This window comes from Nelusetta ayraudi, unplaced genomic scaffold, assembly GCF_046127955.1.
Source record: "Nelusetta ayraudi isolate G7.1 ecotype Tasmania unplaced genomic scaffold, CSIRO-AGI_Nayr_v1 ptg000042l, whole genome shotgun sequence".
Taxonomy (NCBI): Eukaryota; Metazoa; Chordata; class Actinopteri; order Tetraodontiformes; family Monacanthidae; genus Nelusetta; species Nelusetta ayraudi.
Window position 1 is genome coordinate 10,464,050 of NW_027466092.1, and position 13,965 is coordinate 10,478,014.

Here is a 13,965-nt window from a genome sequence, read left to right on the forward strand (position 1 = left end):
CTCATTTTAATGTATTTGTCTTTTTAATAAAGAACATCCCAGAGGCAGTGTTTGCTTTGATTGTGATGCTTGCTATGAGAAATGAGAGACCTTGTAGGTTCTTTGGGTGAAGACCGTCCCATCAAAAAAAAACAAAACAGAGAGAGATATTTTAAGATGAAAAAGTGATAACATCAATTAGGCAGACACAGCATTCAATACAAAATAGTTGTGGTTTATTCTTTTGGGAACAAAAAATGGCAACAACTAAGTGTCACTTCTCATAACCAGCAATATCTACAGGAAAGAAACAACAACAGTTCCTTCTATCAATTATCATTTTCCGACAGGTTGAAATGATAACTTCAAATACATTTCATGTGGTTTTGCCTTTGAGTTGAAGTTTTATTTTCTCCCCACATTCCACCTATTCCGAACATTAAAACGTGTTCATTTCTATTACATTTCCCCTTCAGTCAATGATGCCTGCAAAGAAAACGTTGGCCCACTCTGCCCCCCCTCCCCAACTCCAATTTCATGATTTGCCAATGCTTTTGTTAAAACAGCTTCAAGAACATTGGTGTCTGTACAAATTCCTATGAAAAAAATAGAAATGACATTTCTCAGGGGGGGAAAAAAAAAACAAGCAGAAAGAATCCTGTCGTAACGGAACCCCGACCTGCCTGATTGAATTCTTGTGTTTGACACATTATTTTCTCGTCCAATCGTAGCCTGCCTGGTTTGCCTGTAAACACGACGACAACAACGGCGACAGGACCTTTGCACAACCACCCCCCCCTTGTGACATCCAGTTGTGCACTGCTATTTTTCGGTATTCTCTCTAAGCCGCCCTCCCCTCCCCACCAAAAAAAAATAAAAATAATAGTAATAATAATAATAATAATAACATAATTACAAAATAAAAACAGAAGCGGACACAGATGAAAGAGTTCTCTATCCCGGAGCAGATGTACTGGGCTTGTTTGTCGCTTGCTGCTGCATCTTTTTAAAGGGTACTTGTTCTCAGTGGTCCGGCTGGGATCTCGACTCCGTCAAGCTCGCTTCAGAGTGTGCTTGCCTACAGTATTACTGCTGGTAAGGGTTGAGCCGTGGGTGACCAGTCACTTTAGTGCAATGTTTCCCCAACTTTCTGCTGGAGCAGGGGGGTGGGGGGAGGGGGGGGAGGGGCAGTCGTGGTGAGTTTGACCCAAATGCTGGCTAGCCCTTGGTTGCCTTTCTCTGGGGAGGGGGGCTCAACTAGTTTGCAGCAAGCCCTCTACTGCTGCTGCTGCTGCTGCTGCTACCACTACCACTACCACGACTACTGTCTTCAGTCCCGTACAGGCCTGTGAGTCCACTGGCTGCGTGTCGGTGCGGGAGGGGCTCCTCCAGCTCCTCTTCTCAAAAAAGCTTAAAAAGTGAAGCCTCGGGATAAAACAGTCACAAGTCTAAAGTCTCCTCCGTTACACCAGACAGCTTGGGAGGGCTTTTGTCTCTGATTGATCCTTTCACACCCAAGCAGGAATTAGCAGGACCTGGAAGGATTTACCTCCACGCGGGAAGGAGAGCAGAAGTCCGACCTCACAACGCTGGGGGATCAAAAAGGAGACGGGGGGGTGGGGGGGGTGGAGTTGTGGGTTTTCTTTGTAAACGACGAACATCCACTTCACGAGGCCGCCTGCCCCACTGTTGCACCTCCTCCTCTTCAAATGTGGGGCACCGAGTACAGCAGGTCTGGGTGGGACAGGAGGGGGAGGGGCCGGGGCAGGTTCTAGGTAGTAGTAGGTAACAGCAACAGGGGGGGAAAGTCGTCCCTGTATTTTTCCAGGGAGGGAGGGTTCTGTATCGCGCGTGCGTGCGTGTTTAATTGTGTGTGTCTTTTATTTGTGTATGCGTGAGTGGAGATTGATTCACGTGCTTCAGGGCTGTTAGGATTGCTTGAGGCGCTTGCGTGGGGGTCCCAGGAAGGGGCACTGGGCGGACGCCAGGGATCGGTAGGCTTCAGCCACCAGGTGAGGGTGAGACCCCACCATGGACTTCCAGCCGGCTGTCTCCATCACCTCTGCGGCGTGACTGCAGGACAGGACGCACACGAAGCACACGCACGTTAGGAAAAAAAGACAGCACAGCATCATTCTGCCAGTGGTCTGCAAATGAAGTCAAATCTGCCTGCCAACAAGTCTTTGAATGTAAAACAGAAATCTAATTTATTTTGGATGAATGAACGGATCCACTATTGAACCTGTTGCTATGAAGGATTCACAGGATTTGAATTGTTTTCTTTAAAGATGGTGTATATATTTTTTCTTCTTCTTCCCTTAGGACACAAAGGGAAAGATGAGCCATCACACTCATCCTAGTAGTAGTAAGGGACAGATCTATAGAGAATATATAATATCTAATTTTCTCCATAAAGGTACTGACTACTATCATATTTTTCTCCACAGAGGTATTTACTATTACCATATTGGGTCAAGCCTGCAGGCCCACTACTTACCTTCATTGTGTAGAGTTGTTTGCTCATTGTTGTGTGCGTTCTTGTATATTTCAGACCCTGATTAATGTACAGCGATGACGGAAATGTTTTGAAAAATTAAGTAATAATTGTTTAATCGTATTGATCTATGTGTTTTGTTACATATTTGTGGCATTACAATTACAGGTCATGTGACCATCAAGCGTTTAAGCACACCTGTGAATGCTCACAACCTCCTGAAACGCGTTGTTCAGGGAGAGTAAAGTAAACGCGGACCTGTCTGTGTGCGGAGGATCTGTTCTTTCACCTCTTTAAATGCGTTTCATCAAATGTTAAAATTTGTTTTGTCTGCACAAAAAAATGACAGCGCTGACGGAGGGAAACAGTGCGGAGGCAAAACCCCCGGAACACGAACATGTTGTTATTGTGTAGATGGCAAAATGGGCACCAGAGGGGGAGGGGGATGGTGGTGAGGAGTCAGGCTGCCCTGATCCCTCAGACGGACCACTCCACCGGGGGACATGTGAAATTGAATTCTAAAACCAGGAGATGAGGTGACAGGGTGGGACTGAGCGTGGCTTCCGTCTGTAATGATGCAGACGGAGGAGAAGAAGGTAACACAAAGCCCCCGGTGGCGGAGACAAAATGTTCGTGGGCCCCCGCGGAGTGGGACGAGGAGGAGGAGGAGGTGGAGGAGGAAGAGGAGGGATGCGGAGGTGCTGCAGACGAGTGATTATGCGAGCGCTCACTAGTTGATGAAGTCGACGGCCTGCGTTTTGAGCTGGTCGGCGCTGTGCAGATCGGCCAGGATGAGGATCTCGGCGGCGTTCTCCACCGACAGGCTGGTGCACAAGGCGTCCTCGCACATGACCTTCAGTCTCTCCAAAGCGTACTGGGCAAAAATAAACACAGAAAAAAAAAAACGAAGAAGGGTGAGGAGGGGAGGGGGGGCAGATGGGTCACAACTTCAGCCCCCACGAGTTTGTCAAGCGGCGAGTGTAAAATGTCACGTCGGTGCTGACGAAGACGCGTGCGTCTTCTGCTTAAAGGGATAGTCGGCACTAAAGTCAAATCATAGTGTTGTGGTCAGGACAGCAGCAACCCAGACCAAGACCTTATTAACACCAGAGAACATCCAGATCGAGACCAAGAAGTCCAAGACTGTTTTTACCAAAGAAAAATAAACAACAGAACAAATGACCAGTATCTTTTTTTAAGTTATTCAAGTTTGCTTCTATACACATGGAACAGCAACACCTGTTTTCAGCAAGGTATCTTTTAATAGTTTTAACATTTTGCTGCTCTGTTCAGCTATTTTGAACCATTTAAAAAAAAAAAAACTTGGAATAATTTAGCTGAAAATGATGGCATGGCAAACATGAACAAAAGGCGTAGAAGCCTTTACTGTCTGAGCTCAACACTACAAATACACTCATCTCACTCATGGCGGTGGAGAAAGACCTCAAAGTTCTGCATGGCTCTGGGGATGAGGAGGTTAAACAAGAGGGGGGGTGGGTCACAAACAGCGTAACAAGGCAGCAGATGGATTATTTGTTGTTATTATCTGTCATTGCAGTGTTGGCTGAGTCTAGATCAAAAATCCCGAGTCCGCTCAGTTTGACCCTTAAACAGTGGTAGAAGTGGTGGAACAGTTTAACATCCCAGATAAAGAAACAAACTCTTTCTACATATAGAAAAAATGGGTGAAATCTTGCTGTTTGGCTGAACTGTCCCTTTAAGATGCGACCGTGTCTCGCTCGACCTTGGGAAGAAAGGTGTTTGACAAACTTTCTCTCCCACTTTGTGTCATCGAGGAGTGAGATCAGCGTGAACTCGGCCAACTGTTCGGCGGCTCTGCCGACGGCTTACAGGACAAAGGTTTCAGCGGATGGCGGCGCGTGTACACGCTCCCTCAATCCCTGTTCCTAATGCGCCCGGCTCTCCTCACCCCTGGGAGCATCACGTTGCCGCCGCACTAACGCCATCCAAAACACAATGTCACTTTGAAATGTATTTATTTATTTATTTTTACCTTGTCAGCTGCTGCCAACAGGTCGTCAGCCATCTTGTCCAGGTTGGGAGCCTTGTCTGTGTAAATGAAGCACATCATTTCTTTAAACACTTCGGGCTCCACGTCGTTGATTTCCACACGATTCTGACAGGAGAGGAAGAAGAAAAAAGAAGAAGATTTAAATGGAGGAATTTCAGAAACACATTTGCCGTGTGATTTTTCCAAGTGGGTTCGGAACAATACGCCACTAAAACACAGAATCAAAAACTCTTGTCTAATTGAGGACAGACGTTGTGTGATTCTAAACGAGCCGCGCTTCATGTTTGGGGGAAGTTAGGCTTCCTCTGGGATGTCTGAGGCTGCTGAGAGAACTGCATCTGAGAGCAGGCTGCACAGCAGGTGTGAGAATGACAGCAAGCGACACATACAACACACGGTTTTGGACAGTCAGGCAACACGATGGATGCTTCTCCTCGGGATGAGGAAATCTGTCACTGCTCACATTTAAAGTCACTATAGGGGATCTTTTTTTTTTGTCTTTTTTTTTCCCCTTCCTCAGTAAGTGACTCAACCAGACATGACAACTGCTAAGATAAATAATAAGATAAGATTCATATTTTTTTTGTAAATAAAAGCTGTTGTTCAAAAAAAAATATTAACAGATTCACTATGAAGAAAAAAAAACACCCAGGTGAAGGAAAAACAAACATGTTTCTGCTGTTTTTTTCCCAGTAATGTCATTTCTTACAGTGATACGTGTTCAACTGAAAAAAAAAAAGCAATTTTGTGCTCCTGCAGCTTTGTCAGTGAAGGATGAATCTTGACCCACGAATACGGCAGGACAATTTCATTTCAGGTGCACTATCATTTAGTCTGAGCACAACGCTTGGCACTGATGGAACACACTCCTTCACTCACTTTAACCCCCTGAACACAGCGAGGGAGGGAGGAAAAAATGAGCAGCTGAGCCACAGAGGAACAAAACAAATTCATGCCTGGGAATAAAATGGGAGGGAGTGGGGGGGGGGGGAAACAACAAAAAAAAAAACAGCTGTGGGACCTTGAACTCACCTTTTTGCTTTCCTCCATCTCATGTTCAAACATGGCGCTGAATACAGGGGAACGGGCTGGGAAAAAAACATGTGAGAAAATTAAGAGCAAAGAATGTGTGATGGCTGCGATACACTCAGAGTTCTAATTACAGGAGTGCTGCAGGGAGCTTGGCACCCCTGAGACACACGGGGCCTGTTAAAAGCCTGCCGAGACGTTTAGGGGGAGCTCTTATAAACTGGCCACTTGGGTCTATAGGGCTATATTTCGCTTTAACTACCCTTTATGCACCTGAAATAAAACTGCACGTAGAACAATGTGTGTCTATTTGCCCGCTAGTTTTTATGAGCGAGTAAAAATGGGCAGCGTGGCTCCTGTGTTTACTGGATTCCTATTGACACTTGAGACACTTGACACTTGAAAACTGTTGCCGCCTGCCTGGTATTTGAATGGTGATAAACCTGTGCAGCTTATGAAGTTCATTTAAAAGAAAAAAAACGCCGGGTCTGAGGCGACTGGGATTTGTAAAGCACACGAAGACGACCAATACGAGAGATGACAGTAGCGCAGGTGCTGTCATAACACTAAGGTTGCAATGACAAACCGTTGGCTCAGTAATGCTCCACATCTCTGTTTCTCTGTTCCTGGAAAGGCTGGGTTTGCTTAAAGGATGTGCGTGCAGCAATGGAAAACAAACAAACAAACCAAACCAAACCAAACCAAACCAAACCAAACCAAACATGTCTTTACCAGCAAGGATGGCTTTGTGTGCCTGAAACTCCTGGCCGGCCACACACAGCGAGCAGTCGGTGAAGCGGGAGTTCTCCCACAGGCCCCCCAGCTCGTCCGCTAGCCGGCAGTCGGGCACCTTCACCATGTTCATGGTGTTCTGGCCGGATATGTTGACCGAGTCCTGCACCACGCTCACCTGAGGCAGAGGCAGTGACGTGAGATGCATCGCTCCAGTTGTGAAAAAACTGCAGCATGATTCAAAAAAAGAGAAAGAAAGAAGCAGCTGACCTCGCAGAAGAGCGTGAGCTTGTCGTCGGGTAGGAGGCCGTTGGCTTCATCCAGGAGGAAGTCTCTCCGGATGAACTTCTTAAAGCCCCAGTCTTTGCCTTGAACGAAGCGATAGGCCCGCTGGCTCTCTGCACACACAAGTCAGACATTTGGATCAAAGATCAGATTTTTTTTATTTTTTCTGAACACATCATCCTCTCTTGTTTCAGTGACGGAGCTCAGTCCCTGCACTCCACTCACCCATGGCTTTGGTCTCCTCTCCCTTGGCGTTGAGGATTGAGAACTTGAACTTGGCACGGACCTCAGCCTTTGGACAGCTGACCAGCAGCAGGTAGAGAGACAGGTAGTCTTTACTCTCCTCATCCAGACCCTTGGGATTCACCCGCAAACACCTGGCGGCAGAGGAGCAACAGAGCTCGGCTGGTGAGCTGCGGAAATCCTACAGCAATATTGCAACTGTAAGCAGAAGACACATCAGCCTACGCTCGCGCTCACACCCAGCGCAGTGGAATCCTAAGAAATCATAAGTGAATCGTATGATGTCTTAACAGAAATTGGACGAGCAGACACGTGATATTTGCTGTCCGTTGACTTTATGTGTATTCTTGTGCCTTTCGTCGTACTTTTGGTGTGAGAGGATCATCAGTAGCTGCGTTTCCATTACAGTTTTTTGCAAAATAAAAGCAGTATTTCTCAAATTTTGACAAAGTACAATGGCGATTTGCAAGTGTTTCCACTGAATGGTGTGAAGCGCATGAGCAGTAATTACGTTTGCTTTTGTTTATCAACGTTTCTTTGCCTTCAAGAATGGTTGTTATATTTTTCTCTTTGATTACTTGTAAAAAATATTCTGTCTCCTCCATCCAACCATAACGCGCCAGTTTCACTTGAAGTAAACTGGTCACGTGACCCCCGTATTACACACCTGGTGACGTGTTAAAGCAAAAAAAGTGTTTCCACGACACTTTTGCGATATACCTCTCTGTCTATTCATCTGAAAAACCGCCTCATGAGAGTGTAAAAAGCTTTTAGTGATATTTGAAAGGGTTTTCAAAGTATATTTAGGTTTTGCGTAATTCTAGGGGTAATAGGAACTCAGCTACTGAGAGGCTTTGGTTTTGATTTTGTGGTGGATCAGTGCAATTTAACGCAAAAGATAAAATATGTTTTATTCGTCAAATGTTTTCTGTGCAAGTGTTAACACAACTAATAGTATGAAAGTTTTCGTTTTGTGCTGGTTCTCAGTGTGTGGCCACCACATTAATGGGGCTGAATGCCCACACAATAACATTCATGCTGGAATTCAAAAAAAGTGAATGGAATTTTTTTTTTTTTTTTTTTTTTTTGCTCAGAGCCACAGAAGCAGAAATATTTTTTATTTATTTTTTTTTTTTAAAGAAAAAAAAAGAATGCAGGCTTGAGTTCACTCACCACTTCAGCTTGTCATTGGCCCCAGAAGAGAACGTGGAGCTCTTGATGACCTCGCCCATCTCCTCGCGACAGAAGCTGAAGTTGTTGATGGTCCACATGTATGAGAACTTTACCACTTTGATCTGACGGGGAAAAGAGCCATTGGGTTTAGTTCTCAGGCCCGCGAGCAGGAGCACAGCGCCCCTGCTGTGTAAACCTTGCACGTGTAATCACTTCACCTGTGTGTAACACCAGCTCTCGGCCACGGGCCCGCTGGACATTTCCGCAGGGGGAGGGGGACTCGGAACTCTTGACATTGCCAGCGTGACAGAGGGTGTCGAGGGCAACAGTTTGAAGAGAGAGTGGGGGGTGAGGAGGGGGGGTTCCGTCACTAACACTGCTCAGTGTATGGTCCAGACGTCCATCTGCATCGGTGGGGGCCACACGCAGGCAGTTTGCCCCTGGAAAACATGACACAGTGTTTAATCATCAGGAGAGCTTCGAAGCACTGAGTTGCAACCTTGCAGCGAATAAACGAGGAGCAACGAAAAAGAAACGCAGCTCGTTGTGATGCAACGGCCGGACGGCCGCCTGGCTAATTAATCCACTTCAGATTCAACACCATTCATTCAGCCACGCTGTTTGTGAGGGCGACGGTCTGTGCGGTCGAGGTGAGACGCACTGCCCCAGACAGCGAGGGATGAAAAGGGGGGGGAGCCAGGTCAGAAATCAATAGCTGCTACAAATGGCAATTAACTCTCCAAAAGGAAGTGTAAGTAAACAAGCAGCGTCCCAGGAGTGCGCTGGCAGCGGAAGGGACCGGCCAACAGACGTGTATAAAATGAAATCTTTACTTCCCCCTTTGGACTCCACAATACCAGTACAGACAGTGTTAAATGCAAGCACACTCAGTCAGGCATAGGAAGCAGCCAATAACTGATTGGAAGGGTCATTTGGTCATTTTTATGCAAAATGCACTCACAGATGCATTTCCTGTCAAACAAAGTCTTCCAAACACAACAAGGACAAAGGACTTGGAATCCACACTGGCCCTCATTACATGCAATGATCCAACAGGGTTTTAGTCTGTGAGGTGGATGATGACCAAACAAATAAGAAACACAAGCTATGACCTCATTATGTGATAGGTGTGTTCAGCAATCTGTTGTTGAAGATAAAGGGGAATTACCCAGCACTGGAGCACAGCGCCACACAATATCTGATTTTCTTCTTCTCTCATTGCTCCAAGGTCAGTCACCAGAAGACAATTACTTTTCTTTCTACCCGTCCTAGTCCGCCTCTTTCATTTTCTCATCTATTTTGTCTTGGGCTTTACTTTCTTATTGCCCGTTTCACTGTACTTCCAGTCCTTTATCTGTTCTCATTACTTGGCACATTACAGAACCTCCAGATCGTGCAAAGAAATATTACAGAGTATGATTTAATCAGTTTTCTTGGCAAGTTTGCTGCTTTGATATAAAAAAAAAAATGACTTTGGAGATGTACAGAAATAGCAATATAACGATCAAAAACAATTATTCACAAATTCCATAGGTACTTCACACAGGAAATTCTTCAAGCAAAGGACCCTCAACATATGGAATATGTGAGTCTAACACAAAAGAGGCTTTCTCAGAGATGTGCTGAAGCTCAGTTTCAAGACCGTCTGTGAAAGAAAAAAAATCCAGTGAATGAAGAAACAAGCAATCTTCTGATTCGACAGTGGGAACCCGCAAGATGGAGCGAGGCCAAGATTAAGGTGTGAGGGAGCATGGACAGTAAAGTGATGGAGAGGGCAAACTGCAAAACAGGTGGAGAATGAAGGATGGGTCACTGCGCGGGAAAACACTCAAAGAGATGAATTGCCACAAAAAATTGGATGGCAATGGATCAAAGAGAATCAAAGTGAGGTGTGAAAGTCTGGTGCAATGCAGCTTCTTTAAAGGCTCCACTGCCGAAGCATACAAGCAATTTTTTAAGTGTGGTTTTGCTCTGAGCGAGCCGTGGATGGCAATAAAAACTGCAATCGGCTTCGGACAGGTCTGTGCACGTCTCTGCCAAATTGATGAGCATTATCTGCACTGCCGAATCTTGTCACAAGGGGGAGCTAAAAACAGCTACGTTAACAAGAAACAAAGAAATAAACAACAACCATCACATAAAAAGTAAGAGCTCCATAAATAAAACCTCCATCAGAGGAGTGATTCTGCAACGGCTGGGAAGACAGTGTGTGGTGGGTTTGCACTTGCTAACATCCTTCAAGCATCAGTACATCCAGACGGGCACGTCTGTCCTTCACTAGAGTTAAAATTCTGCCCGGAATCATGAAGTTGGACAACTTCCTGTTTCGTAATGTAATGTCAACGGAAGACTCAGGAAATGCCATCAAATCACTGGTACTATATGGCCTGTTTGTACATAACTGTGACAGAATTTTACCTAAAAACTACAGAAATATATTGTGCACATGAAGAATTTGCTCAATTTGTGAAATAGTGTGGAGCAGTAATTTACCACACCAACTATATTTATTTAATACAAGAAGTTTGAAAACCCCAAAACAAATGAGTGCCAGTGGAGACGATGAATACAGACAAAGTATGACCAAAACAACATTTTTGGAAGGCATAAATTTTACCCTCCCGACCGAGCACAAATCAGTCTGTGTTCTAAAGTAAAGACTGCAGCAGCTATGTAGGAATTCCATACATACAGCAGTATCCATGGTTGGGTTGAAAAAATTGCACCCCTTGTTGAAGTGTCACTGAACACAATATCTGCTTCCAAGGCGGCCGTCTTTGTGGAGCGCAGCGAGCCACAGACAGAGCTTAAAAGTATAATTGGTACAGGGTGCGGGGATCGATAGCCCAGCGTACCTTCAGCTTTGGTGGGAGCCATTTCATATTCTGCCCTCGGTCACGCTGCTCCTCCTTTCCTAAAAACTCAATCTCTGAGAGGTATGAACTATTGATTTTGCTGCAGCGATCAGCTTTCCGTGCTCTCATCCCCGACTTTGTGCAGACCCACAATTACACTGAGGGGGGATTTGACAGGGCAAAAAAGAAAAAAAAAAAGCATTAGCGGCCAGGCTCTACCTCCTGCTTGTACTTCCACGCTGCTACCCCCCCAACCCCCCACCCCCCCACCACCACCACCACCTCCTCTGCTGGGCAAGGCAGGCAAGGTTAAAAGTGCGGAGGGAACGTAATGCATATCTAATGTCCTCCGTCACCAGTTTCATATCACTACCAACAGCTCCACTTGGTGCGCAGGCCGACTGGCCGAGAGCACACGTTGCTGCCTGGCTGCACAGTTCTGGTTCGTCCAGTCATTGGACATTAAGAAGACATAATCAGCGGGGTAGCAGGGCCAACACATTTGGTTTTGTGGCCATTTGATTTTAATCATTACAATTTTTATTCATGACCCCAAGCCTCTCACGGCAAGTCTTTTACAATCAGAAAAATTCAGACTTGCAACAATGCACTAATATAGTCATATGGTAATGATTAGATTAGACCAGACATGGGCAAACTACGGCCCACAGGCCATATGCAGCCCGTTAAGCTATTTAATCCGGCCCGCCGCACTTGAAGAAATAATATTAATAGGAAGTAAGTTATAAAACAGCCGTATTTCATCCATATTTTCAGTGTTTTCAGAGTCATTTCCATAAAGAGCTAAACACTGTGGAGCTTCAAAGACACATTTTATTGTAACTTTACTTTTGCTCATCTTCAATTGACATTAAAGCACATGTTTTCTACATATCCCATGATATATTTTTTTCCTCCTATGAGGTGGCTCACCAAAACACTGCATCCACCTGCTCCTGCTCCGCACCTCTGTCAAATTTTAAAACCCACTGTGGCCCACAAGTCAAAAGGTTTGCTCACCACTGGATTAGAGAATGAGAGGAACGCTTTCAAGGGTGCAATGGAAATTGCTTAAAGCAACAAACGTATAGTAGACTTTCACTGACATATAGCAGCATCGGCCCTTTCAGCTCAGTTTAAAAGGAACTAATGGGAGCGCACATCTTCCCATCCTCTGCAGAAGAATTTTCCAGTGGCAGTGGCATTACTATAATTATCCCTCAAACTAAGTACATAAACACTTTTGGTCATATGGTTTTCAACACATTTGAATGTAGCTTTTGCGATCAATAATTTTATTCATATCATATTGCAGGAGTTTTTAAAACAAAAAAAACAACCAAATACTTCTATCTAACTGTCTACAGACGATCTAAAATACAGAAGGAGAAACACACTGGTGTTGTGTAACATGATGATGGGATTAAGCCTCTGTTTCTGGCTCTGTTCAGAATGTGCAACAGGGCTATATTAATGTTTACATAACAAAGTGACCCAGCATATTAAATATTACATAACATTCTGCGGGATTCAACAAACTGTCATGATCAACCAAAACACCAGTTTAATGTGGCAGCTTTCTCGGGCAAACTGCAAATGACGGAACTAAAGTCAATATGAGAATGTAAGTGTTACTGTGGACAGTGATGACACCCTCCGTTTCCACATCCTTATTGATGCAACTGAAGTATACACGCAAAGACAAGCCATTATGATCCAATACAAGCTACACAACTGACTGAAGTGGGGGTGGACTAATCCCGATCTTCTGTGAGAAGGCCATTCATTACAATAAAACTGGAGATTACAGTAACATTTGTCTTGTGATATAGAAATTTGATTTCAGAAGTGTAGTGTTGAAAATCTCGTTGTAATTCTAGTGTTGTGCATCAAATACCAGACTGCATTTCTTTTGGTTAACACTGAAAAATTGAGACCACACTCAGGGCGAGCAGAACTAAATCAAGTTACTCGTACTCAGTGTCAAAAAAGAAAGATGAACACACTGTAAATTGGAGTGTGTGTGTCCGCGCGCGCGCGCGTGTGGTTAGGGGATTCGGGAGGGGCTGGTTTTCAAACCCTAAGCTTTGTTGTAAGACATTTTTGACGCGCACTGCATGTAGTACAGATAGCAGTGTTTAAAACAAGTTAATGGTATACATCGTTAACTGCCTTTGTAACACATGGTCAATTCAGTACTCTAAGCTACAGTGACCACCTACGGATTTTTGTGCAGTTCTAAAAGAATAATATCACTTCAAATGGCAACACAATTTGAAGCGTAAACCGTAAAATTGTTATGATTATTTTCTCTGAATTAAAAAAAAATGCTGTGTTCGATTAAAATGTATCATGACAATCTTGAATAGAGTTTTAAGGTTGTCGAAGCAGCCTCTAGTATTCCCACGGAACTGTATCCAACGAAAGGATAACATTTAAAGAATATAAATATATATGGCTCCCTCCCCCCCCCCCCTTTTTTTTTTTTAATCCCACGTTTCTTTTAGCTTTTCACATCCAAAATCAGTGTTGTGATGACACGGTCCGTTTAATAAAAGCGCAAATAAGCAAAACAATCTCACTATAATGCACTGGCTATCTTGATTAAGCTAGTTAGCTCTATTTACGTAGCGGCTACACAGAACCAAACAAAACGGTCAAGAAATTATCTAATAAACCACAATTTACATATGATAGGCCAGCAAAGAGCATGCTTCATTTACTAAAACACTTCCCTGATAGAATGCTTTGCGAATGACTTACCTTTGAGTAACGTTCAATTCCAACGTTAGTCCCCCGAGCTCCAGTTGTTGTTTGCTAGCAACTAGCAAGCGATTTTGACAGTGAGTCGCACCAGATTGTCAACGGCGCCGCCTACCGTCTTGGAGTAATTATGTCGGAACATTGCTTTGGGGCCGTTGCATTTTGGAAGCTTGGATTAAAACAGCTTTATTTTATTCAGCGTTTAATTTGTCAATGGTAAAAAGAAAAACCAACAACAATAATTTAACCTTTTGTCTTTAATGTTTTCCATCTTCAAGAGTAGAACAGCCATACACTACCTAACATAAGCATTCATTTTAAACAAACAAAAATACATTTCATGAATCAAGGCAGAATCAAATCTGAACATCCCACCTACC

The 13,965-nt window shown here is 44.3% G+C and overlaps 1 protein-coding gene across 1 annotated transcript; it reads right to left on the bottom strand.

Moving 5' to 3' along the window:
• Positions 1-193: 193 nt before the first annotated feature.
• spop (speckle type BTB/POZ protein) lies at positions 194-13,703 on the bottom strand. Its single transcript, XM_076034227.1, has 10 exons — positions 13,586-13,703; positions 8,186-8,407; positions 7,968-8,089; positions 6,777-6,928; positions 6,537-6,664; positions 6,267-6,444; positions 5,538-5,593; positions 4,488-4,610; positions 3,205-3,347; positions 194-2,052 (listed from the first exon to the last, which is right to left on the bottom strand). Exons 2-10 carry the CDS (start codon positions 8,261-8,263, stop codon positions 1,908-1,910), a joined length of 1,125 nt encoding a protein of 374 aa, XP_075890342.1. The 5' UTR covers positions 8,264-8,407; positions 13,586-13,703; the 3' UTR covers positions 194-1,907.
• Positions 13,704-13,965: the final 262 nt, after the last annotated feature.